The 27150-nt window shown below is 35.3% G+C and overlaps 2 protein-coding genes across 2 annotated transcripts in view; both read left to right on the top strand.

Moving 5' to 3' along the window:
- LOC149088318 (uncharacterized) overlaps positions 1–27150 on the top strand; it is a 234276-nt gene that overhangs the window by 5431 nt on the left and 201695 nt on the right. Inside the window, exon 2 of the mRNA XM_089246939.1 lies at positions 13384–13468. Coding sequence (XP_089103065.1) covers positions 13384–13468 — 85 coding nt within the window. The remainder of the gene's footprint in view (positions 1–13383; positions 13469–27150) is intronic.
- Positions 134–4322, top strand: LOC149088320 (uncharacterized). Its single transcript, XM_089246891.1, has 2 exons — positions 134–466; positions 3588–4322. Exons 1-2 carry the CDS (start codon positions 372–374, stop codon positions 4252–4254), a joined length of 762 nt encoding a protein of 253 aa, XP_089103017.1. The 5' UTR covers positions 134–371; the 3' UTR covers positions 4255–4322.

Below are 27150 nucleotides of genomic sequence, written 5' to 3'. Positions count from 1 at the left end.
GAATACGAGGGGGCTGACCAAAGCGTATTAAAGACAAGCGTCTTCTCTCCTATGAAGGAACCGGTCCTCTCCTCGGAGATGACAGGTCAATCCTTTCAAGGGCATGCGACACCGTCGGCAGAGGGCAGAACTTCCGAAACTGCCGTTGGGGGCTGGGGGATTTGAATTTGAAGGTTATTCCACCTCCTTTTTCTTGTATTAGCGACTCGTGGTACTTTTTTTCTCCCGTTTAATTTCATCATTTAGTTTAATTATTTTAATAAAAGGTCCTTTTCAGGGCCATTATTTTTTTTCTTTAACTTCTCTGAACGTGTTTTTCCCTTTTGAAGGTTATTTTTTATTTAATTTTTTGAATTACGTTCATTTTTGCGATGGCAAAAACTTCTAACCGTTGCAGTTACCAAGGATGTGAAAGGCATTCCAATACTGAAGGAGCTCATATGTTCAGATTTCCTAAAGACAACAGGTTAGTTATGAATTTCTTATCTTTCTTTACTACTACTTACAATTGTCAAATGAGTATTAGTTTTTGAAAAATTTAGGTGGGGGGGGGGGGCTGGGACGGCACCAGCCCGGAACAATTACCATAATTTTTTTTTCTTTTATCAGGCTGTAATTGATTATGGAAGGGCCCATAGCCCCCACGTCCTGGAGCAGGGCTTCTAGGTGGATGGATATCACTGGCAGGCATGAAGCCAGACTTTTCATGGGCCCCTTCTCTAATGAATTTACAGTACAAAGAAAATTATAATTAATAATAATAAATGATAAAATAAACCTTGCGGGCCACCCCTTGTTCAGCAGGCCCTCCATGGAGGGGGAAGGAGGCAACAGAGCTTCAATCTTGGGGGCCTGGAAAAATTATAATTTTCTCTGTACTGTAAATTCATTAGAGAAGGGCCCATGAAAAGTCTGGCTTCGGGCCTACCAGTGATATCCACCTAGAAGCTCTGCTCCAGGACGTGGGGGCTATGGGCCCTTCCATAATCAAGCGTAGGGCCCCTGCTTCAGGATGTGGGTGCCATGGGGGTTTGCACAAACCCAATATACATGTATGGAGATGTACGCTCTATATAATTACATTATTAATATCCATTAATGTATAAGAAGCCCAGAGCTAAAAATTAATTACTTCAGTCTTATATTAAGGCGTGACAAAATGTAATGACGCCAAGCAACTTTTTTTCCTGATGAAACCAGTCCAAAATTGTGTACTCATTTTTTTAGGGCTTAAGCAAAGCTGGGCAAGTCGCAAAAAAATGTAGGTACAAACAAAACCTTTACCTGAAGAAAAATTTCTAAAATAATGCTTCTTTCAACTTTTTCATGGCACAGTGACCTTTTCATGTGGCCAGATATGCTGTTGTATGTTCTTGTAATTTACACATTTTTCACTGTGCTTTTGGAAGTGATCTCAAAAAAGCTTCATTCTTAAAAACTTACATATCTTCATAATTTGTCATGTGAATTGTCAAAGAGAGTAGTTACACTGGGCTGTAGAAGACTCCAAAAAATAAAAAATGTTAAATATTGTGAGGAGAGACAGAAAAGAATTATCTGTAGTTGCTAGCAGGGTTGGCAGGTTTTTGACACATGGCAGTTTTTGACGGTTTAAACCGCAGTTTAAACTGTCAAAAACTGTCAAAAACCTCAAATATTGCTTTTCAATATAAAAATTCCCATTGAAAATGCACACGTTAATTGCATGTAATGTTTAAAGTGACTATGTTATACAAAGAATAAATATTTAATAAGATTCTAAAATAATTTTCTACTCCCGACAGAATTATTTTGGACAATATATGTTTTTTTTTCTTATAAAATTTGAATAAAGCATAACATGAACATTGAATGGAAAACTGTGGAACGATTTGACATTCTTTGATTCAAGATGATTCTTGACCTTCCAAAATTTCTTCAACTGCTTATATATGTGTGCATTGATATAAACTATCTGCTGTACTCTTTTTACAACAGATAAGTGTTTAAAAAAGTTTATTACATCATGTATGTAATGTTGATTTCTGTTATTATTAAATTATCTAGATAACCACTGATACTTAAAACAATACTATTAGTGCACATAACATTGAAATATATCTAGCGATCAAAATACTAAATTGTAGGACTAAAATGTCATTTAATTTGGCAATGCTAGCTTGTATATGTCAAACTTGGTTTATTCTTACTTTTGCACTATGATATGGTACATTTACTAATATTTATAATGCAATGGTTTTCCAATTGAAGCTGTATTCAAACGTGCAAAACAAATGCTTTGGGTATCAAGTCTTGTCAGCTCTGCTTTGGTTGAAAATACTCTTTAAAGCTGTGTGAATTTATACACCCTGATCTAAGAAATTTTCAGGCGAAAATAAATGAGTTTAGTTAGTGCATTAACAGATGCTGCATCAGAAATTTTATATGGAATAAAATTTTGGGCAGATCAGAAAATTTAAAATATCAAAATATATATTTTTCCTCAGTAATTATAATTCTGAATATAAAACCCTTTAATCTAAATAAAAGTAAGTATTTTGTTATTTAACATATCTATCAAGTTAACAAAAACTATTTGACATCATTGACAGTAAGATTTTGATAGTTTTAATACCGAGTTAGTTTCTGGGGTCAAAAACCTAACCCTGATGCCCTATCATACATATTTTGAATAAGCAGCTCTAATCCACTTAACAAATTGAACACAGGTAATGAGTAGCTTAGATAAAATAAACCATAAAATTATATTTTATATGTTCTAGGCTCTTTACGTTGAAAAATTCAAAAGTGTAAATTATAATTAATATTTTGTTTTAATTATTGTAATAAATTAATGTTTAAAAATAAAACATTGTAATATGCCAAAAAGTAAGTTTTTCATCATGTTGTACACCTATTATGTTCAAAACATTATCAAAAGGCATTCATTTAGGTTTTTGACGGTTTTCGACAGTTTTTGATGGTTTAAACCAGTTTTTGACAGTTTAAACCAGTTTTTGACACTTGTCATGAAACCCAACCCTGGTTGCTAGTATACTGTTTTGGCCAAATATTGTTTTTTGTGAACAAGTCATTTCTGTAATTTTGCTTTAGTTTGAGTCAATCTTACAGTATACTGAAACAGTGAGATGGGGGGAGGGGGGAATTGAAATTTTTTAAAAAGATAAAAATTTCAGGGATTTTTCTTCATTATGCTATGATTATATTGTCTAAGTGGGGTACCCTCCCCCATTCTACTTTTTCTGATTGTTTGAGTGGGAGCTCCGCAGATATTCATGCATTTATAATTTAAAGAAATAAGTGGAAACACACAATTGAAGTTTATAAATTTCAAAATTTCTCTATTTTTTTAAAATTTATGTTGTTTGTGTGATAGTTTCACGAGTAAAAATAAGTGCATCACAATATCAAACAGGTAGTTTCAATTTTTAACAACCATTGCTTTATATTCATTGGAAAAAATGGGCACATAGAGCTTATTAAAATATAAATTGTTGGAGTACATTAAATATTTTACTTTTATTATTCAACTTTATTTCTAATTTGCATTTCATGTATAATAATTGATGCCTATCTTTATTTTACAGGTGTCAAGCATGGGTCTCCACCTGCGGAAATCCGAAATTACTTGGGATAGCCGCCGAGAAGCTGTATGCCAGTTTTCGAATTTGTGACAAACATTTTGAAAACTGGTGCTTCATGAATGTCTTACAGAGGAATCGGTTGGTGCATAATGCGGTGCCAAATTCCCCAAAGCCTCAGCACAATCAGCAGCAAGATGGAGAGCCATCAAACTCTTGTGCAGTTGAGAGTGGCAAGGCTTCTGAGGGCATTGTGCAAGCTTCCTCAAGTTTGCTTGCAGAGCTACTGCTTGCGCCTGTGCTACCTCAACCAGTCGCTCATGCACAGGTGTCTCCCTCTTCGACTTTGAATGGAAGCACCAGTTATGCAAGCACCCCAGTTGTGGCTTCAACTTCTGAGAATGCCTTATCCTCTTCGTCCCTTCTGCTTTCTGACGTGAATACGCCGCTGGGAAGAAATTGCAGCACACCAATTTCCAGAAAATATACCCCTAGGAAAATGAAGTTGGCGCAGAAGCTGAAGAGACAGAGGGATTCAGCAAGGAAGTTGCGAGCAAGGTTTGCGGCATACAGGCAGTCCATCTCGACCGCAAAAAAACAGTCGTTAAGAGCCACACTCACACAGCAGGGGGGTCAACACCAAACTCTCTGGGTTCGTTGCCAGGCAAGTTAGCCTCAGCTTGAAAAAAAACAAGGGTAAGAGATATACTCTAACAGATAAAGTGAGTGCTTATCAGATATTCTGTAAGAGTAGGTCTGCGTACAAATTCATGCGCACCTTCTTGGAACTGCCATCGCCTCAAACACTGCAGCGCTTCATTTCTTCCCGTTTGGCAGTTCCAGGAATTAATAATGACGTTTTGGAAGCATTGAAGGACGTCCTAAAAAATAAAACATACCAGGAGAAACTATTTGCTCTGGTGTTGGACGAGATGTCCATTAAGAAGCATCTAGTTTATGATCCTGTGGGGGACAGTGTCGTAGGTTTTGAGGACTTTGAGGGTGGCATCAGATCCTCAAACATAGCTGATCAGGCGCTAGTTTTGATGTTGCGCAGCCTCACCAGCAGGAAGAAATTACCTTTGGGTTTTTTTTTCTCAGAACATGCCATGCCTGCAGCTAGACTCAAACAAATAGTTCTAGAAACTCTGCAGGCATTAAGCAATGCTGGTGCGGTTGTGAAAGCCTTGATCTGCGATCAAGGTACCAACAATTCACGCCTGTTCAGCATGTTGGACGTTGTCCCCCATAAACCTTATTTTGATTTTGAGGGTTCTAAAATATTTGGAATATTCGACCCACCTCATCTTCTGAAAAATTTAAGGAAAAATTTGATGAAGTACGACCTGCAAACCGATAAGGGTATCATTTCTTTCCAACATATAAAAAAATTTTACGAGTTGGAAAAGACAATGGCAGCCAAAACGGCTTATAAGCTCACCGATAAGCACATCTATGCAGCTGGTCTGTATTCCATGAAGGTCAGCCTTGCTGCACAGGTTTTCAGTAACTCTGTGTCAGCAGGGATGAACCTGTGTTTATTGGGGGGGGGCTTAATAAGCGTGTCAGCTGCTCCAACGGTTGCATTTGTTAAGCAAATGAATGATTTGTTTGATTCGACAAATGGCACCAGTGCTAAACCTCTCAGAGGCAAACCGTTGCATTGTGCAGTGTCCGCAGACACACAACACATACAGGTGTGGAAGGACACTTGCGAATCCATGAAATCGTGGAGATTTGTGGATCCCCTGGCAAGCACGAAGAAGCCTCGTTGCAAACCAGGTTGGACCCTGACCCTGACTTCATTAGCCATGTTGGCTGAAGAGGTCCTCCTGTCAGGGCTCCAATTCTTCATGCCAGGACGATGCAACCAGGATTGCCTCGAGAATTTTTTTAGCAGAGTAAGGGGGAGTGGTGGGAACCGCACCAATCCAACTGCCCATGAGTTTCGCTCAGCGTTCAAATTGGCATCAGTCAATGCGTGTGGAGCCAGCAGGTTCATGAACTGTGAACCAGATGGTGACAAGTTCATGTTCCACTTACTATCGTCTGGTTCACAGTTTGTTCCATCAGAGGAGGAAGAGCAACCATCATGCTGTGAGTCAGCCACTCCAGACGCAGATGATGAATTGCTCAATAAATCTTCTATGGATGCCATGTCATTAACAGAGGTTAATGCATGTTCATACATTGCTGGCTACATAGCTCGCAGAGCTCTGTCTGGTGTTAGTTGCACGCTGTGCGAAACAGCGATGTTTGACTCTGCTAAGTTGAAGGAACACCTGCTGTATATATACTTCAAGCAGTACGACAGCAATAGCGACTACAGATTGAAACGTCCATCAGAAAATTTTGTGCGATTCTTTGCTGCTGGCATGACAATCGCTGAAACCCATCTAGCCTCGTCCATATCAAAAGGATGCGTGTTACTGCACCTTAAACAGACAGTGCGTGAGGCGAGGCTTCTGGATTTCATCGATTGTGATGCCCACGCAGAAGTTTTAAAAGAAAAAATAACCACTCATGCTTCAAAGCTTCTTCTTAAAATATATCTCAGAGAGAGGAATAGAAAGTTATCAACGACTTTTGACATTAAAAACATTCGAACTCTGGCAAAGAGAAAAAGAGTGTAAGCATGATAGGAAAAATTCACCAACATACAAGGGCAAATTTCCGTGAAAGGGAAATTAATCTGCAGGAAAATTCCCTGACTGAGAAATCGAGAAAGGGGCCAAGTGACTGAGCTGGTCAAGTGACGGAATGAGCCAGCTAGCAGGTGACAGACAAGGTGAGTGACTGAGTGAGCAAGTGACTGATTCAGAGAGCAAATGAGCGAGTAAGTGATCAAACAAGTGATTGAGCCAGTAAGTTAGAAAATGAGAAATGAGTAATAAGTTAGTGAGTGGGTGGCTGAGCAATTGATTGGGTGTAAGAGTGGACAGGTGAATGAGCAAGTGACTGTGTGAGTAAGGAAGTGTATGGTTGTGCGCATGAACAAGTGATTGTGTGAGTAAGAAAGTGATAGTCAGAATGCACAAGAAAGTGACTGTGTGAGTGAGTGATTGCTTCAGCGGGTGAATGAGTAAGTGATCGTGTGAGTGAGTAAGCAAGTGACTCTTAGAGTGAGCAAGAAAGTACTTGTAATTGCGTGGGCGAATGGTGGAGTAAGTGAGGAATTGAGTGAGTGGCAGACTAATTGATCAAATGAGTGAGCGAGTGACTCTTGCCCACTAACTTTGTTACACATAATTTCTTTTCCTTACTCGCTGACCCAATCACTTTCTCGCTGTTTTGCTATCTGAATCTGTCACTTGCTCACTCAGTGACTCATCTTTCCTGTTATGCTCTTTCCTACTCATTTTATCACTTGGCCAACATGATCACTCAGCCACTCGCTCGATCTCTGAGGCATTGAATTTTCTCACAGGTGATTTTTCCTTTTAGTGAATTTTGTGTCAGGGACTTGTTTGTTGGTGAACTTTTCCTTTCAGTGAACAGCTTTGTGGTGAGTTATTGGTTGGTCTTTGTCATGCACCATGAGTGAGAAGCATGCAGTGGTTATTTTTTTTTTTGTGAAATGTGGCATCTACTTCAAATTGTTAGATTTGGTTCTGCTTTTTAGGTCAAACTGGGCTAAAACAAAGGACCAATTAGAAATGAGATAATGTTTGGTGGATTTGATTTTTTTAGCGAAAAGACCAATTAGGTCAAACTGCGCCAAAACAAATGACTATTAAGGTTAAATTTCTTCCTGTCATCTCAGTAACAGCATGCACAATAAGTAAAGTAGTGTTGCCATTTGTCGAATCAATGTTGCGTGGTATGTAAAACAATAACATGGATTGTAAACAACAGCAATTGGTTGTAAAAACCAATGGCTTTGATGAATTTAAAAATGTGAGATGTATTGCAATGGTGCAATTGCAATTTGTTGTGAAAACCAATGGCTTTGATGAATTTAAAAATGTGAGATATATTGCAATGGTGCAATTGCAATTTCTTGTAAAAACCAATGGCTTTGATGAATTTAAAAATGTGAGATGTATTGCAATGGTGCAATTGCAATTTCTTGTAAAAACCAATGGCTTTGATGAATTTAAAAATGTGAGATGTATTGCAATGGTGCAATTGCAATTTCTTGTAAAAACCAATGGCTTTGATGAATTTAACAATGTGAGATGCATTACAATGGTCATTCAAATTCATTTGTTCCTCTCATGTCGAGAGTTTGCGTATTTCAAAAATCAATGCTGTCCACATTCAATGCTTCCAAAAGTAAAGTCCCCTGCAGGTTGTTTTGTTCATAATTTTTGTCACACCGTGCTTACTTTCTGCACACGAGGGCTAATTAGATTGGGACCTGTAATTTATTGCTGCTTCCGAATCCATCGAAGCCTTATCCATGCTCAGAGTTTGGTGCGCTAACCCCCTTCAGTGTGGGACTAATTAGGCCAGACTGCGCCAAAACAAATGACCAATTATTAATCAAACTTGTTCTTTTCAAGTCTGGAAAGTCAAAGTATGCACGTTAAGAAAACAATGTTAAGTAAAATGTAAAACAACGATGCAGACTGTAAATAACTAATTTGTTGTAAAAACCAATGGCTTTGATGAATTTAGAAATGGGAGATGCATCTCAATGGTCAGATGGAATGCCACGAAGAGAAAGATGACTTTGACCAAAAGTTGTCATACAATGATAATGATGGTGTGGACAAAAAGCATGAACAATGTTCAATGGACTCTGACAATGGGGGCACTCTGGTTGACTCTCGAAATGAAAGCAATGATTGTGCGAGCCAACTGTGTCCTATGCATAACCAGGCTAACAAGTCTTCCTCCTTTCAGTAACTCGTGCAGCTTTAACGGCAATGGCCAAGTGTGGATCTGATGGCATGCAGCTTATTATTAATCAGATTGTTCCTGCCAGCAGCAATGCACCACTTTTCGGAGGACTGAAAAATGGTCACTTACAGGGACCAAAAGGCTATTGTTGATGTTAAACAGATGTTCTAGGTGCTGTGTCTGCTTTCCCATTGCACGGTATTCCAACATGAACCAGTAAAACTTTACTGTGTTAGTTCAGGCGAGTGTCTAATCGACCTGGCCTACTGTGCCTGCAATTTTGTTTCAGAAAACTTTTCTGCAACAGGGTTGTTGTGAATAAATGGAATAGCTTAGACTGGTATCTATTGCAATAGTCCTGTTTTAAAAGGAATATGATACCTATGATGGAATTAATCAAGAATTGGTCCTTACCGAGATCAAGACAACCATAATATTTTATGGGAAATATATTTTTCTCAACAGTTTTTCGAGGGAATGGTTTATATTTTGGGATGTGTATTTGCAGATACATTTCATGTCAATATTTTCTTTATGTGCATTTTGTTGTCATCCTCAATGTGCAGCCTACCACTTGTAAAAGTAGTAAGTTTGCACAAACAACTAGCTAAGCAATTACTTATCACATCAGTTTATATAAAGTGTGAACTTATATTTATATTCAAAATTAATTGATGGTATGAAATGTAATAGTAGAGACCATTTTCTTTATACTCTTGAGCAAACCATTCGGGAAAGTTTTCTAATTGCTGTCATAACTATTATTATATTTTCAATTAAATTAGTAGTTTATATGATGCTGTTGAATTTTTCCAGCAGTGGTGGAATTAAGTGAGGAGGTTAATGTGAATGAGTGTGGATATTAATTAAATCATGTAATGGTAACTGATATTGGTTTCAAAATATATCTGTTGCAAAGAGTAATTAGATTTCACTTTTTTTTTTGTCACGCTTAACTTTTTCTGAATGAAAATCTAACCATTTTCGTATTAGTGGAACCTTGTAAGACATTTAATTCCCCCCCCCCACACTATTCATTGTAAGTAACCTAAATTTCTTCAACTGCTTATATATATGTGTGCATTGATATAAACCATCTGGTGTACTCTTTTTACAACAGATAGGTGTGTAAAGAAGTTGATTACATCATATATTTCATGGTGGTGTCTGTTATTATTGAATGATATAGGTACCCATGATACTCTTATTGCGCAGAACATTAAAATATATCTAGCGAGCAAAATAGAGTAAATGAAAGGACTAAATTATCATGTAATTTGACAATGCTAGCTGATATGATGCTTAAGAAACTCTAGTAACTTGTCTTTAGCTGAACTTAGTTATTCCTGCTTTTGCACTAAGATATGGGATATTTACTAACATTTATAATGCAATGGTTTTCCAATTGAAGCTGTATCCAAACATGCAAAAAAAAAAATGCTTTAGGTGTCACGTCCTATCAGCTCTGCCGTGGTTGAAAATACACTTCAAAACTCTGTGAATTTAAACACCCTGAGTTAAGAAATTTTTACGTGAGAATGAATGAGTTTAATTAGTGTATTAAAAGACAGATGCTTTGTGAGAGAATTTTTATATAGAATTAAATTTTGGGCACATCAGAAAATTTAAAATATCAAAAAATAGATATTTCTCTTCAGTATAATGATAATTCTGAATATAAAACCCTTCAATTTACATGAAATTGAGTGTTTTGTTATTTAACATAGCTATCAGGTTAACAAAAGCTATTTCACATCATTGACAGTAAGTTTGGACAGTTTTAATACCGAGTTAGTTTCTGAGGTCAAAAATCTAACCTCTGATGTGCTGCTATACATATTTTGAATAAACAGCTGTATTCCACTTAGCAAATTGAACACAAGTAATGATTACAGCTTAGATAAATAAACCATAAAATCTTATGCTCCAGACTCGTATGTTGAAAAATTCAAAATTGCAAATTACAATTAATATTTTGTTTTAATTATTGTAATGAATTAATTTTCCGAAAAAACATTGTGATATGCAAAAAAAGTAAGTTTTTCATCATGTCATATACCTATTACACCTTAGAACATTATCAAAAGGTATTCATTTAGGTTTTTGACGGTTTAAACCAGTTTTTGTCAAAAACTGTCTCTTAGATTTGACATTGTCATGAGCATGACTTAAGAAAAGCATAGAAAAATTTAATGAAGTGTTGAACACATACCATGCATATTTATTCCGGCTGGAATTAGTAAGCACTATTCATTTATCCCTTTTCCCTAACTTTGAAAAACAAACAATTACTGTTTCAGAGATAGCTTTTTAACTTTTCAGAAACAAAAGCCAAAAGTGAATATTTCCCAGAACCAAAAATGTGTGTGACATTAAATAACAAGTGAAAGAGTTTGCAATTGGTTATAGAAAAAATTATAGAAGTTATTTAACAGATAATTATTGTAATGAATTACATAAAAACTAAATTTTCTAACAGATAAAAAAGCTAAGTGGGCACTGGCGGGTAAGTCATTGTATACGTAATGTGGAATATTTTAGAAAGGTTGAAAACCACTGATGTGAAACAGCAAACTACATATAGGTGCTCTTTCTTCTTTGATACAAAACCGAAGCGTATTTTTAATACGCTTAGCACGAAACTATTTTACAGCTTGAACAATTTTTTTTTCCAAAAAATCAGGTGAGATCAAAGTTGGGTCAGGTGAAATGGACCACAAACTTATATTTTATATGTTCTAGGCCTCTCTTTTTGTCAAAAAAAATTTCAAAATTGCAAATTACAACCAATATCTTGTTTTGAGCATTGCAATAAATTAAATGTTAAAAATGAAACACACAATGCACAAGGAAATGCTTCATCATATCGCATACAAATTATGTTCAAAACATTATTCAGAAGCATTCACATTTAAGTATATTCACACCATTTAAACCAGTTTTTTGATGTCAAAACCCAGTCCTGATTAGAATAGTTCAAAAATATCATTGTTTGACAATGTAACTGTTTCATTGTTTAGGAATGTGCAGGTACTTTTCAACATCTAAATATTAAAAACACGTACTGAATATTTCACTCCCCAAAATCCAACGGTTAACAATCGTCCTCTATTGACTTACCAAAAAGTAGAAACCATGTGTACTTTTTTGAGTCGATCATTTTTTATAGGTGATCATTAAAACTGCAAGCATTGCTAAATAGTTCAGGAATTGCTTCAAAGCATCAATGCATGAATGATTTGTCATGTTGCTTCAGAGCAACACTGTCGAATGAAGTGTTAATTTTTCATCTTTTGGGAAGATGTGGTAAGAGATAAGTCGAACATTTATTTCACAAATGTGTAATGACAATACTCGTGGTTATTACACCAAGAGATAGGCATGTAGACATTTTTTCCCCAGCTTAATTTCAGAACTTTATGATAGCGATGCATAAGTTTTGAAGTGGCAAATGGGAATGACATTTTAAGAAAACATTGACGATTGATTTAAATAGTGTATATAAAATATCCACATGTATTTCAGCATTTATAAATGATAATGCAATCTCCTGTTGGTGCAGATTTTTTTACTGCTTATGTAGCTGATCTCATTCATGTACTTCCACGTTATGTAATAAAATGTTTGCCATACTTACTATGATTGTATTTTCTATTGTCAATCTAATCAATTATTACTATTAGTACATGGTCTGGGGCAATTTCATAGTGTAGAAGAAATGAAACAATAATGGGATTCATCTTTGTGGGGAAAGGGGGTGTTTGATGTATCAATTTTGCTTCAAGAAATTCTCTTTCCCCCATCCCCCTTGGGATTTCATTGTAATTCTATTAAACGTGAAGAATATTGTTTACTTTCAAGAACAGGATTTCTTTTTTATAAGGATGCGTTATATGGCCAGCACGCGGCAAGATCAAATTATCTTCCTGAGGTAAAAAAATTTTAAAGATTGTATCTGTGAACGTATTTACTTTTTTTTTCTTCACAAAAATCAAAATTTTTGGTTGGTAGTTCTGAATTCCATAGTTTTAAATTTTTTTCACCTAATTTTTATCATTCCGCTTACTTCGGAATATATATTCGTTGACATTTATTCTGGATCCAACCGCGATTTTCTTTTCATCCTCGAATACCAGTGGTAAAGAAATTGCGAAATTATATCAACCTCTCATGCAATGTTGAGAGGTTAAGAGCAAAGCTGTCTATAATAGTTGGATATTATAGTAGCAGGAAGGGGAAAATCAGCGCTGTCAATCAACGTTAATGTGGGCGTGTCTGGAGCGCCGTTCGAATTCCGCCCTCTCCCACAAGATGGCGCTCGAGTCAATCGGCTTCTCTTTCTGATGCACGGTGGGAACGCTTATTATTGATACGCTTTGGGGCTGACTGTACATAGCTTGAATCCTTTTACGAGAGTATGCACCTTTTTTCCCCCTCTCTTACAAAAAAGCATTCAACAGTGGGCAAAACAGAAATGTTAAATCACACCCCGCTGCCTGTGTGCGGGGGGGGGGGGGGGGGGGAGAATGGTTAGTTTTTTGAAATGGTTTTGTGACAATTACCGAACCCTTTTAAGTAGCTTTTTTCAATATCCTAGGATCGTGAGTTGGTTAAAAGCACTGCGAGCTGAAAATTCAGCCTTGATGCCATGGGCGAAGATACGGGGGGAGGGCAGCATCAAAGGTGGAGCTTACTGATCTAATGTATATGAATTGACATCATCATCATGCTCCCCCCAGACTTTCACGTCTATCTCCACTTATGCTTGATGCCTTTGTGTTTGATCCAGTCAGTGCCCCGCACCCCCCCCAAAAAAGGGAAAACTGACAAAAAAAAAAGTTTTTGTGGTGACAACATTCATGTAAAAAAAAAAAAAATGTTTTCTTTTTATTTATTATTCAAAATTCTTTTTGATTCTTTGTTTATTGCATAAAAAACAATTATGTATGGTTTTCAGGATGATGAACTTGAAGATGTTGATCTTGATGAAGCAGCTCTACTTGGATCTAGTGATGATGAAGCAGTGAATCAAGATTCTGATGGTAAGATTTTCTATCATTTAAACAACCACATTAATGTTATAGATACTATGTTAATATCTCATAATTCTATTTACCTGCAGCATAGGTATTTTTTTATTCTGCGTATTTACCATTATTTTGTTTTAGCTATAATACCCTATTTTAGCTATAATATAAAAAAAATATATAATTTTTTTCCAATCACTGCGAATATTGAAAAAGTAGTAAACCATTATAAAGGAATAAACTATTATACATAATACTTTGCAACATTAGAGAAGTGACAAACCATTGTAATGGCATATGCACGTCTGAAACACATTGCTACTGAACCACGGTAACCAAAGTTAGCATTTTAAAAGTTATTCAGGGTTCGCACAAACTCCTTAAAAACTCCTAACTTTTCATTTCCCTCTGGAAGGGCCCTTATAACTCCTTACTTTTTGCAGCCACGCCTGAAAAAGTCCTTTTTTTTTTCTGTGAAGGGATGATCTTTCTTAGAATAGGCATTCCCCATGGTGATGAATAGCATTGCCTAGAAAAATAAGAGGAAGCTTCCCTCGAATATAAAGAGGAAGAAAAGAGAAAAAAAAGACCCCCTCTCCCTTTGTAATAGGAAATGTGAAAGCAGGGGATGGGATTGGAACATCCAATGGTTGTGCATACTTGCCAACTGTTACGATTTAGTCGTATTTAGTAAATTAATACGATTATACGCTTTTGCTTCTAAAAATAAGATTTTTTACAGAATCACTAGTTTTGACGTGTTTTCCTGCCTATGTCGCAAACTGGTCAGCATTCGAAATCGATGGTCCGTAGAATGACATCACTCCGCTGAACCAGTAGCCGGAAATTCCCCCATGCCCAGTGGTGAGAAAGTTTTTACTTATGCTGCAAAACGATGTCTCGAACATCCTATATTACGCAGTATACTGAATGCAGACCTCGCAGATTTCTTATTTTTCCTACTATTTTCGTACTTTCGCCGCAATCATCTTTTTTTTTTACTGCAATTCTCTCCTACTATTCCTATTTTATCCCTCCTTCCCATTTGCTTACAGCCAATATCTCACTACGAAAATTCAGAGAAACCGCAAAATGTCACTGCTTTCCGCAGTTTTTTTGACGTGTTCTATTCACATTGAAACTCGCTACTGAAAAAGAAGAAAGGGAAAAAAATTTCAGTTCCACTGGAGTAAGGGACGACGACAAGCGTATCTTTTCGCCGCCGCGCCTTATAGTGCTAAAAACTGAAGTCCAGTGGGGAAAGCGAATCTGTTTCGCAGATTGGTTGCTGTAAATAAAAAGGCAAAAAAAAGAGGAACAGGCTCTATCCACACACAAGAGATTCTATGAGAGACAATGGGTTTATCTCTCCTGGGATCCCGTAACGAACGTTCATCCGTGAAGCCAGGTTTTCCTAGGAGTAGGCTTTTTGCGCCGCATGAACCTAACTGGATCATTTCGTGTCTGCAGAAATGAGTTACATAATGACGTTACGCATTTGCGTTTTCCAAGCGTGGCGCATAGGCTCAGGACGACTATATAGTTTATGACAATGGCGTCATATACTCTATCGGCTGCATGCTTCGGTTTAAAGGGAAGAGACACAACACGAAAATGAAAGGAAGATCGCTGAAATGTGCGGCACATGACGCTTAACTCCTCCAGAAGCAGTCTGCCAATCACACCCGACGTAAAGCACTGTTGTGAGCCATATTGCGCTCTGTAGGAAAACAGTCGTACTGCTTTTCATATTGATGAATAGACGGCGTGTCGCGCTGGGTGATTCACGTTGCGCGCGGCATAGAAAACCTGCTAGTAAAACCTGGCTTTTAAAAGTGACAGCCCGAGCCACGTCTGGGGGGGGGGGGACGAGCTGATCAGCCGCTATAGCTGAACCCACTTTTTTTAACCTTCAGAAAATAACTTTCGGGTATCTTTATGTTACGGGGGTCATTCAAGTATTACGTCAGCATGGACGTGGAGGGGGGGGTGGATGATTCTTACGTCATCAATCAACCCTTTATAAAAAATATGAAATATTCTTAATGGCGTCTTACTCGGTGCGCGAAAAACGAGTAAAACTTTTCTCTAGTTTGTGGGCACCTGAACTAACATTCTCCCTATTGAGTCTCCTACAGAGCCACTCTAGTGATCTTCAAATACTTAGCGGATCCAAATGCTCTGGAGCTGTGCCGCGCGTCATATAAGTGATCCGTGATTATGCCGCAGATCACTTAAGTAATCTGGGAATGTGCCGTGGATAACTTGAGTGATGTATAACCGCACTGGTGGCAGGACCAATGCTCTAAAACTTTGTCACATGTCACTCAAGGGATCGCTTAAATGGTCTGGAATTGTGCCATGAGTCACTTAAGCGATCTGTAAATGTGTCACTTGGTTCATTGTTACAAAAATAGATTTAGGGACAGGTCACATCATAACTCCAGGGCCACATTTGGTCCGCACAGGCCGAATGTTTACAGCGGGTCAAGGGTTACCAAGGGCTTAGAGAGGTAGGGTCGCAATGAATTTTTTGAGCAATTTTGGGTTCTAGCCTTCAAATAGCATTGAAATGAACAAAAATTGATTATAATAACATATAAAGATATTGTTTCGAAATTGTAAAAAATATTTTTACAATTCTTTTAAAAAATATTTTGTGGATTAAAATAATAAATTTTTGATCATCTGGGGGGAAGCCCCCAATTCAGATTCAGATTCCACCAATAAGCGTTAGGAGGAAGAAGGCAGAGTGCTGACGGGGAGGGTGAGAGTTTTGCTGACTTTTTCTGACAAGAGGGGTGAGTCAAAAATTGCTGAAAATTTGCTGTCGTAATACTTGAACAACCCCTTATTTTAAAGCATACATGTGCTCAACACATGGCCTAAATGTGGCCTGCCTCAAGTGGCTCGTGGCAAATTCTTACTTCAATTGAGCGGCCCGCTGCACATTCTCAGATTGTTTGAGTGAGTGATTTCCGCGGGGGGGGGGGGGGGGGGGGGGGGGGCTTCTTTCAAACCAAGCACAACTCAGGTCTATTACCATCTATGGGCAATTTACTATCTAGGAAGTTGTGCTGGAAGTGTGTGTGTGTGCCTAGAGCAAATATAAATAATTTTGTAAGAAAAATATTTGTCGGCTGTGGTTTTTATTTTGAATAATTGGAGGAGGGGGAATGAATATCACTTTTAGAATTTTTATAATTTATGTGATGCTGTTATGAATTATATTTTTGACTAATACTTGAAGGTTTTAGAACACTTTGGTGATGACAGAAAGCATATATGTGGATTGATTATTTTATGAATTCTTATGATGCTGGGTAACAAATCAAAACTTGTAATTTTTGAACCACTTCTACATCTATATTTTTGAGAAGAGGGAAAGTTTGTTTGCAAATTAAAAATAAATTTGCATATGTGCCCCGCCCTTTTTTGCCGTAAAACTTGTAAGTTATGAAGTTTGTCATGACTCCTTGAAAACTGCTTGAAACTCCTTAAAAAGTCCTTACTTTTCGTTTCGAAAATTTTGTATGAACCCTGTTATTGTTGCGGCTCAAAAACCATTGAACAAAATGATGAACCTCTCCACTAATTGTATGAAGTACAGATGACTGGATACCAAGCAAAGGTAATTGGAAAGAAAAGTCATATTCCTCTGTGGGGAATTGAACCACCAACCTTGCTTTTTCTGGGCGTGTGTTCTACCATTAAACTACAGAGGATAGACATTTTCTTTCCTAAGAACACTGTGTTCCTTTAGGCTGAATGGGACTGTGCAATGGACAGCCTTCTAATTCAGCAGCAGCTCATAATTTGATCATTTTTGTCGCACCATTGTTCTGCACATGAGGTCTAATTAGACAGGGACCCACAATTTATTGCTGATTCCGAACGGCACACTTGTTTTTTATACCGATCGAGAGGTTGGTGCGCTAACCTCTTGATGGTTGACTCTCTGTGGTAGCAATCTTTTTCTGTGGTCATGTCGCCGTTTCTGTTGTGCCCCTGTGTCGGGAAAGTTTTCTTGACAAGGACGAACCGTATCAAACTCGCGACACCTCTAAACATCCTTTGGTACTTTAGGCAAGTATCTTATTGACCTGGGCTACCGCGCCCGCAGCTCATAATGAAATTAGCCTCCATATGGCGACATACAACAAAACAATGAACCTCTCTACTAATTCCCACATAGGAATGTGACTTTTCTTTCCAATTGTATTTGCTTGGTATCAAGTCATCTGTACTTCGTTCAGAAACCATTGTTTGCCTGAGAGATTTTTGTCCCATTTCACGCATTTGCCCAGCTCTGACAAACTTTTAAAGTAGCCTATCATTCGATATCCGGGTTATGTTTGATATATATGCAAAATTTGGCAATGATCAGTTTAAAATTGTAGATTTGTATAGAGAAGAGACACACACAGACAGAAAATAGATTTTATATGTATAGATTGATTTGTATTTACTTTTTAAAATTGCACATGCTATTCATTTACATAATTCATCTGCAGCATGTGCCCTATGATAATCGTTTAGTATGTTATATAGCTTAAGTTTAGACAGCGATGCTGCTGTACTCTGATTTTTCTGAGACCCACGTTATTGTCAAAATCTGCCTCCTTTTTGAGTAAAAGTTTTACAATTCCAACTGCCGTTCTCTCCAAGATCCTATACATTTTTTCAAAAAAATGTGCATTCACAATCTTGTAGGAACAAGGCAAATTTACACTGTATAGACACTGTCTTTGAATGGCAGTAGATAGCCTCAAAAGTATCGTAATTTCCGGTATGTAACAAGAAGGGAGAAAACCTGCAGGGGAATAGAAACTGAAATTTTAAAATTCGGTATACAGCTGTCATTGAAGGATGCAACCAGATATCTGTTATCTTATTCTTTAACAACCCGCTTGCATATCAATACCAATACAATAAAGTACAGTAAAATGCTTCATTTATACTTCAAAGTTGTAAACCAACTTTTTCAAGGTTGCACGATCACAATAGATGGTAGAAAGAAAGAAAAAGTTAGGGAGGGTTTTTATCTCTACTTTTTTTCTGGGAACTAGGAAAGAACACGTCCCGGGTGATGCACGAACCAAATTTTTATGCTTCCTTTTCCAAAATTCTGGGTATTTGATGTGGTATAGCGTGTCATTGGCATCTCTAGTTTAAAGTAATGTGTATGTACACAATTTGAACAACATGTGAAATAATGCAATATTGCTTGCTTGGTATATATGTAAAATTTTGTGACATTTTATGTAAAATTGTAGATTTGTATGCACACACACACAGAGTCAATCAATTTTATATATAGATTATTATTAATTGTTTGGGTATTTCTTGTGTGTGTGTGTGTGTACAGTTGAACCTGGATTTAAGGAATCAGAAGAAACTGACAATTATATTTCTTAAATCATTGTCAAATTGTTTAGGAGGATACACTCACTCAAAAGAACACATTTTAAGAGCTACTGATTGCTGTTACAACTTATTTTTGACAGCTACTTTAAAAAATATATAAACTTGAAAATGAAGTCAGGGTGCATGAAAAAATTGCTGTTTGTTTTTGTACGTCACATTTTTATCAAATTCTGTCGAAATTATTATTTTTTTCGCCGACTGAAAGAGGCTTTCTCTTTGAATGATATGCTGTTCTTTGCTTGTCAAAACGGAGCAGAAACTTGAAGTAATTTTCTTTACTGAAATCTAAACAATGTTTTATGGCATTGGTGTACACCGATTGGCCACCGAAATCTTTTCTCGCACACTCTAAAAGGCTTCCTTTGCCCAAAAAGGAACAGATTCCTACTCTCATTTTTTTTTTTATGTTTGTTTCTCTCTAAAGAAAAATGGAATGTGAAATCCTGGGAAGTCAAATCTTCAGATTGTGGTTTTGGGTGATGGGAAATAAGAAAAAATTAATGATAGTTTGGAAAAAATTCATTATATTGAGATTTTATTCTTTAAATAGGGGATTGACCTTTCTTTATGTTAGAATTCCATAAAAAGTTAAATTAAGGAATTCATTGAATCAGAGTTCATTATATCGGGGTCCGACTGTATGTGGAAAACATTTCAAGTTGGTTATTAACCAAAACACTGACCGTTTTGGTTAAACTGGTTTACCCAGTTAGAAAAAAGTATTTTTCACTCTCTGTTGAAATTGTGAGATTGCAAACTTGAATTTAGAAAAGAAAAATAAACTTTTAAACTAAATTTACAAAAACAAAACTTTTTCAAACTAATTTTACATAATAAAAATTTCATGGATTTCAGCACTTATGCCGTAAATTTAATTTTTCTTTAATCATCTATTTTTAAGGAAGAATAAAATTTAATTGTTTTTAGTTTTTAACTTTAATATGGTTTCTTCTACAGACATTGGCAAGTCCAGAAAATATATAAGAAGTTTTTTTCATGTATTTTTCAGTTGATATCTCTACACTAAAGGATCAGAAGGGGAAATAAAAGGGAAAAAAGAAAATTTAAATCTAAATTCAACCAGTAAAAGGTTAAAGCAGGTTTATTTTTAAACTGTAGATCCCTGTTTTTCCCAGTGGCACGAAATACAGTCTAACTCACTTCGAATAAAACAAAACTTCGAAACAATATCGAACACTGATATTACAAATTTTCAAGTTTTACAAGTTTTTCTTTATACTGGGAATTTAGTATTGTTTATCTGTGCAGATTTGATTACTTATAACAAACAACATTTTTAACAAATTAATTTTCAAACATAAATTTTGACTAATTTCTTCAGTCATATCCAAATCTTCTCAGTAATAGGCCTGATTGTACTTTTCCACAGTGTGAAGGTCAGGGTTGGCAAAAACCCCGGGTTTTTTCAGGGTTTTTGATATTGAAACATAAGGAAAGAAAGTTATATATGCTGTAAATAAATATAATAAACTGGGGGATTTATGACAATTATTATGCATATAAGTATATTAATAATTAGCTCAGAACATTAAATCAATATTGATAAAAATTTTAGCTGATTAGGCGTGTGCTTAAAACGCAACCAGCATTCAAATGCCTCTAGTGGAGAAACACTGTTCCCAAATGATAAGAAGAAATAGTATAGCAGTTTATTAGAATTATAATTAAGAAAACAAAAATCCTAACAAATTATTTGTAAGCAATTAAATTCTGAAGCATCAATCTTATTCTCTGAAAAAATAGTGTAGTTAAAGAGTTAATTTTTTTCTAGATATATACCTTTGCTTTACCTGAATACTAAATAAGTTGTATTTAGATAATTTTAGTTTTTGTATTTGTTTGCAACACTTTCATTCCTTTAAGAGGGAAAGGGAAACATTCTAGAAAGAATTTATTGCACCTGTTTAGTGTTAAAACACCAGCTGCAAGCCATCTGATCTCTTATTGGATAGAGTTTACAATGATATATATACACACAAATTGCACCAATGAAATTCTTTACGGCCGTATTCACCACTCAGCATGCTGAAACGCGGATCAGTTGAAACCTGTTTCAGTTTCAACGTAAAATTGATATTCTTTAAACACTACCAAGCGAGTATGAAGTGAAACTCAGTTCAGTTGGTGAGTATTTGGCATATATTAGTTTGGCGAGAGTAGATCCGATGCTGATTTTATGAAGGGTTTTTTATCTTCTAATGAAGTATAAAACTCAACGGTAGGATTCTTGTGTTTACATTTTTCAACAATTTTTTTTTCGATAAGCAAAATATGGTTTTATCATCCCCTTTTTAATGGAAATTCCATTTCATTCCATCTACGTTTTTCTTTCCTACTCCCGCTATATCTATAATGATGGTTTTTCATTTCGCTACGGAATTGCTAATATTCTCAGATTAGATAAATTATATCATTATTAGCAAATAATTTATACAAATACAAATACAATGCCTCAACAGGCAAAACGCCCAACGAGGTGGCTGAGAAAAAAGATGCCCATAAAAATATGGATGTCATATATTTCAAAAACATATAAAACAAAACATATATCGCATGTATTGTATTTTCCCACGTATAATCAACCTATGCGATTTTCATTGCTTTGAAGAAAAAAAAATGTATCAGCACATAAAATTTTATTAATCGTGAATGAAATGAAGGAAAAAAGGATGGTCGCAGTTGTGTAAAATTTATATTTTAAAAAATACTAATAAATTTGGAAATTTTTCAAAAATAATTTTTATTTGAATATTTTTTAAATTACGATTGTTTTGTACCTGAAATCACAATTTTGTAAACACTAATAAGATAAACACATTAAAATTAAAAAGTACAAAATTCAGTAATTGATTTCCAAAGAAAATTTTTATTGCTAATAGTAATTCTTGTGATGGACATTGAATATTAAATTACTGAACATTAACAGCTATATTTCCTATTAGCCAATATCTGAGACTGACTTTTTTGTAATTATATTTGTTGAAACTTGTATGCTAGTTGCATGCACTTCTTAAGATACTATTTTTTATGCAATCCTTCCTACACACAAGATGTGCCCCCCTCCCAATGTATAAAATGCTAAACCCAACAGTTTTCTTTTCGACAAAAAACTGTTCCACCTAGTGTACTAGTTTTTTTGATTAGCTTACATAAAAAGTTAAATTCAGTTGAAAACAGTTCATTATATTATTAGATATAAGTTGAAAGGACTTCCTTGAAGCTGAAAGAGATTCTTAAAAATAAAAAAATCTGTAAACAAAGTTTCAAATCTGACGGTCAATACAAGCATTAGTGTATGAACAATTTTTTTATGTGTACAATGCATTGCCTTTGAATCATGTTCAACTAAAGGGTAAACTAATAGCCAAGACTAAAAATTTAAAAAAAATTGACATATATTGATAGATTCAACGTCATTATTCATCAACAAAATCATTTTCCATCCCTCTTTTTACTAGCAGGATTGGTAGTTAAATCTGGATTTTTTTTAAAATATATACTGTATTTACATGATAATCACAATAATCTAGTAATTCGTTACTTTCAAAATTTACACTGTAACTTGAACATAATTAGGGCACAAATTCAAACTACATAAAAAAAGGCTAACATTTTCTTCACTTAAGAAATAACGACAAATCAATTATCAAAAATAATTTATTCATATTTATATGGAAGTATTTGAGATTGCTAAAAAAAAAAAATGGTACGTATAACACAAACACACATATAGTAACTAAATATTGAGATTTTCTTCCATGATGGAGTCAGCTCGTCTTCAGTGGCCACATTTTATCATAGATATGTGTTTTCACCCTACTTTTGCTCCCAAATACTTGTTTCATCTGAAAAATTAAACATAAGTTTCATGAAAAAAAAATTTCCCTAAAGAATGAAGCAAATTATACTCATGTGTTGTGATTTCAAATACAGTGGAATCATACTGCATAATATGAATAAAGCAGATGTAATCAGCAATCACGTGGTATGAGTTATGTAATGATAGATTACTTAAATATTATAAATTTCACTCAATCATTGCCCAATGCTGGCATGAACTGCACATAAATAAGGTTTCAAAAAGTAATTTCATGAATTTTTGAATTGGTGTTTTGAGCACGAAAGGTATGATCACACACTACCTAAAATCTCGATAAAATGATATTCTGCAAATCAAGAAAAAATATCATTGTAGAGGGATTGCTGTTGTATTAAGAGTAGAGATGTAAAATTCTTGAGAATATTTTCACGAAGGAATATTCTCTGGAAGGACTACTATTGTAAATAACTTGAGAATATTCTTATTATTCTTAATGAGAATATTCTTATAATTTCTTATTATTCTTAATGAGAATATTCTTATAATTTCTTATTATTCTTAATGAGAATATTCTTATAATTTCTTATTATTCTTAATGAGAATATTCTTATAATTTCTTATTATTCTTAATGAGAATATTCTTATAATTTCTTATTATTCTTAATGAGAATATTCTCATTATTCTTAATGAGAATATTCTTATTATTCTTAATGAGAATATTCTTATTATTCTTATTGAGAATACTCTCGTTATTTATAATATAATTATATATAATATCCTAGAGAATATTCTCTGGAAAGACTACTTTTATAAATTACTGGGGAATATTCTTATCAAAAATAATAATTATTCTCAAGTTATTTCTCATATTAATATTCTCATCTCACATCTCTAATCGAGTGGCAGCAGTTTAACATTATACTATAAGAATTTCCAAACAAGACTTTCAAAATATTGATGTAGAGGGATTTATTGTTATATCAAGTATCATTGTAGTGAGGTTTAACTGTAAATAATAAACCAATGAACTGATATTTATATGCAAAATATTGATGCACAAATAGAATGAAATGAGCTGATAATTATATGATTTTGGATAATGAGAATGCACCACAGGAAATATTTTTTGTTGTGCACGTGTTTTCATTTGTGCAAATACTGTGGATTCTGCTTATAAAGTTTTTTTTTTTTTTTTCCAAAAAATTACCATGAAAAATGTAAGCGGAGAAAATGCTTTAAACAGGAAATCTTAATAAAAATTAGTTCAAGTACTAAGCAGGAAAATATTATACGTGGGAATGTTATAAGCCAGATCGAGTGAATATAGAAGGAAAATGTCATGTTTACACACAGCAGCAAAATATCATGTAATAAATATATTCCTGCCAAGAGGTAAAAGCTAAAAAAAGGTAAAATATTTTGCTTGGCATTAATATAAATATTTTCATATTAGAGATGAAACATTTCATACACAAATCTATATTTTAGAGTGTTGGTGAATATTGTATTGTTTAGAAATTAAAATGCACTACTGTAATGATAGCTTTTGCCTAGTAAATTTTGTGAGTTCTTAATGTATGAGGCTCCTCAAGAGAAAAGGGGGGCCCCCACAAAAATGAGATCTGATTGAAATTTTCTAGAATTTACCAGGTAGAGCCACAGAAAAATTTCCCGTCTCGGGGGCCCCATCATGCTCTTAAGATAGTCCTGGTTAGGGAATGTTTTTTTTTCTAAAAAGAAATTAAGATTCATGCTAAGAAAATTCGAAGCTGTATACAAGTGACTATTCCTGCAATTCAAGAGAGATATTCATGACTTCTTTTCAGACCCATGATACATTATTTTCAGAGAGGAAAAAACTTCAAAAGCGTGACACTATGCCCCACCAATTTTAACCTTTAGGTCAGGAGCGTAAATAAGCTGGGGCAACCGGAGAACTTCCCAAGGGCAGAGAGAATGGGGCCCTCACAAAAATGTACATTTTACTTTACATAATAATACTTTCAGGGGCCCCCACTCATGAAAAAAGTCGACATCGAGAGAGCCCACTACGACCCTGCTTCAGGTACCATAAAGATGAATTTGTGTCATTAATATCAATACATGAGTATATTACACATACAATTCTATCATTATTTGATAATTATCATTTTGTTAGCGAATAAAATTCAGATTTGAAGGAAATCATAGAAAAGTATCATTACTCACCTTCTTTCGTCACTTGTTGATGGCTTCAAGTAGTTGTTGAAGGCTTTCATTGATCGGGGATAATTATTTAACATATATTTAATACCTAAACGCGATCACTCATCGCCTTATAATTAATAAATTATTCTAAATTCCCTATTTCATTCCGGCTCATCGTAAAAACAATTCAGCACGACCGCCATTACTACCTCGATGTTTGTGTTCGCAGCGACGATAATGCTCACTGCGCATGCGCTGAAACTCGATCCACCCTGCTGGATCGCCGAAATCGGAGGTTCAGTTTCAGGCTTGAAAAACTTGGCCCTGGATCTCGATTCAGGGGTGGTGAATACCAATTTTGAGGTGAAACATGGTTTAGAACCTGGATCGCGTTCTGAAACTGGACTGTGAATACGGCCGTTAGACTTTTCTTCAGCATTATCTCCCTTTCCCTATTCAAACTACTTTGACTAGTTTTACCAATACCTTAAGTCCAGTCCAGTCCTCTCAAGTACTGGACTGGACTAGATAATGGATGTTTTCTCTCCTGGATACAGCATTTCACCATTTCTTTCTGCTGCTTAGCTAGACAATTGTGTATATAAACTATCCAAGTTCTAAAATTTTACTTTGAGAGAAGTATAAATTTTTGTGGTAAAATTTAGTCAGGCATGCCAAGGACTGAAGGTTCTGGAAGAAAACAGTCCATTGAATGGACTATGGTGAATAAAACTGATAACAAATGGCAAGTGACTTGTAAGTTTTGCAATACCATAGTTAGTGCAAAAGTAGAAAGAATCTGTGCTCATGTGAATAAATGCAAGAAATCGGAAGCTCATTCCTTCTTTTTGTGTTCATCAAACACTGATGATAATGAATCTTCATGCAGTGAAGAGACATCTACTTCATTGAAAAGAAAGCAACCTCTTGAAGATTGTTTCTACATGCGAAAGTTCAAGTACTATTGTGGATGCTGGAGCATCAAAACCCAAACACCAAAGACCAATAGGACAATTTATTGTTAAAACAAGTGATCGCCAGAGGTTAGTTCTTGATCGAAAAGTATCCGAATTTTTTTATGCTAATAATATACCTTTTAATATAGCCGATAGTGATGCATTTAGAGAAATGGTTAATGCTTTGCATCCGGGTTATATCCCTCCTAATAGAAAGAAATTAGCTGGATCATTATTAGATGAGGCAGATAAAACTGTTGATATTCTAATGGCAGAGGAAATGAAAAATTCAACTATCACTCTGATGCTGGATGGTTGGTCAAATGCAAATGCTGACTCTATCATCGCAATGAGTATCCACACTTGCAAGAGCACCCACTTAATAGATGCTGTCGAATGTGGCTCACACAAGAAAACAGCAGAATTCTGTACGGAAATAGCTGAAAAGGCTGTGGATACTATCAAGCAAGAGTATAATAAAAGTGTTTTTGCTGTTTGTTGCGATAATGAGAACAAACTGAAAAAATTTTGTGACATAATTGTCCAAACCCACCCACACGTCCTTGCTTTTGGACTTTTTAAAAATGTTTATTTTCTTTACTTGTAAAAGAAAAGACTTAAAATATAATGGGAAGAAGTATAATTTAAATAGCATTGAATGCAGATTTATTTATGTGTTTTTCATAAGATAGAGTCATACACCCCCCCCCCACATCCCGGAGCCAGGACCCCTTGGCAGAGATCTTTCGTGGGGCTCCTCTGTAATGAATTTATAGTGTAAAAAAGTCAAAATTAATATTTGGCTGGAGTCCTGCAAGCCCTACCCTTGTGGGGGGCCACAGAGTATATAAGTGTATATAGACAATGCAATAAAATCATACACTATCTGTGGCCACCACAAAGGTATGACAGTGCAATAACAAAGCATACTGTTTGCAAGTAATTGAAGTTGTAAGGGGTATAATTTTTAAAGGGGGTTTTCAAGGGTTTTTTCTAATTCCTATAATCTAAATAGTATTGAATACAGATTTATTTATGTATTTCTTTTGAGATAGAGTATGACAATGCAATAACATCATTGGAAAGTATACTGTTTGCGAGTAAGTGCAGTTTTGGGGGTGTAGTTTTTGTTGGGTTTTATCACCTGGGTTTTTTTGGGTTGGGCAAAATCAGACCAACCCTGGTGAAGGTGCAACTGATATTACCCCCTTTCTTTCTCTGGAAGATATCTTAGTAGGGTATTTTTGAATACATACTGTAAAATCCTCTTTGCTTCACTTTTTGT

This window comes from Pholcus phalangioides, unplaced genomic scaffold, assembly GCF_987345545.1.
Source record: "Pholcus phalangioides strain wild (caught in Gottingen) unplaced genomic scaffold, Ppha-v1.0 ptg000003l_1, whole genome shotgun sequence".
Taxonomy (NCBI): domain Eukaryota; kingdom Metazoa; phylum Arthropoda; class Arachnida; order Araneae; family Pholcidae; genus Pholcus; species Pholcus phalangioides.
Note: the sequence above shows the minus strand (reverse complement) of the source record. Positions and strands in the feature narration are given on the sequence as shown.

Excerpts from the sequence above, each read along its gene's own strand:
- LOC149088320 (XM_089246891.1), top strand. The coding sequence starts at position 372 with ATGGCAAAAACTTCTAACCGTTGCAGTTACCAAGGATGTGAAAGGCAT. Across the intron at positions 467-3,587 it reads AGATTTCCTAAAGACAACAG|GTGTCAAGCATGGGTCTCCA; the intron begins GTTAGTTATGAA and ends TTTATTTTACAG.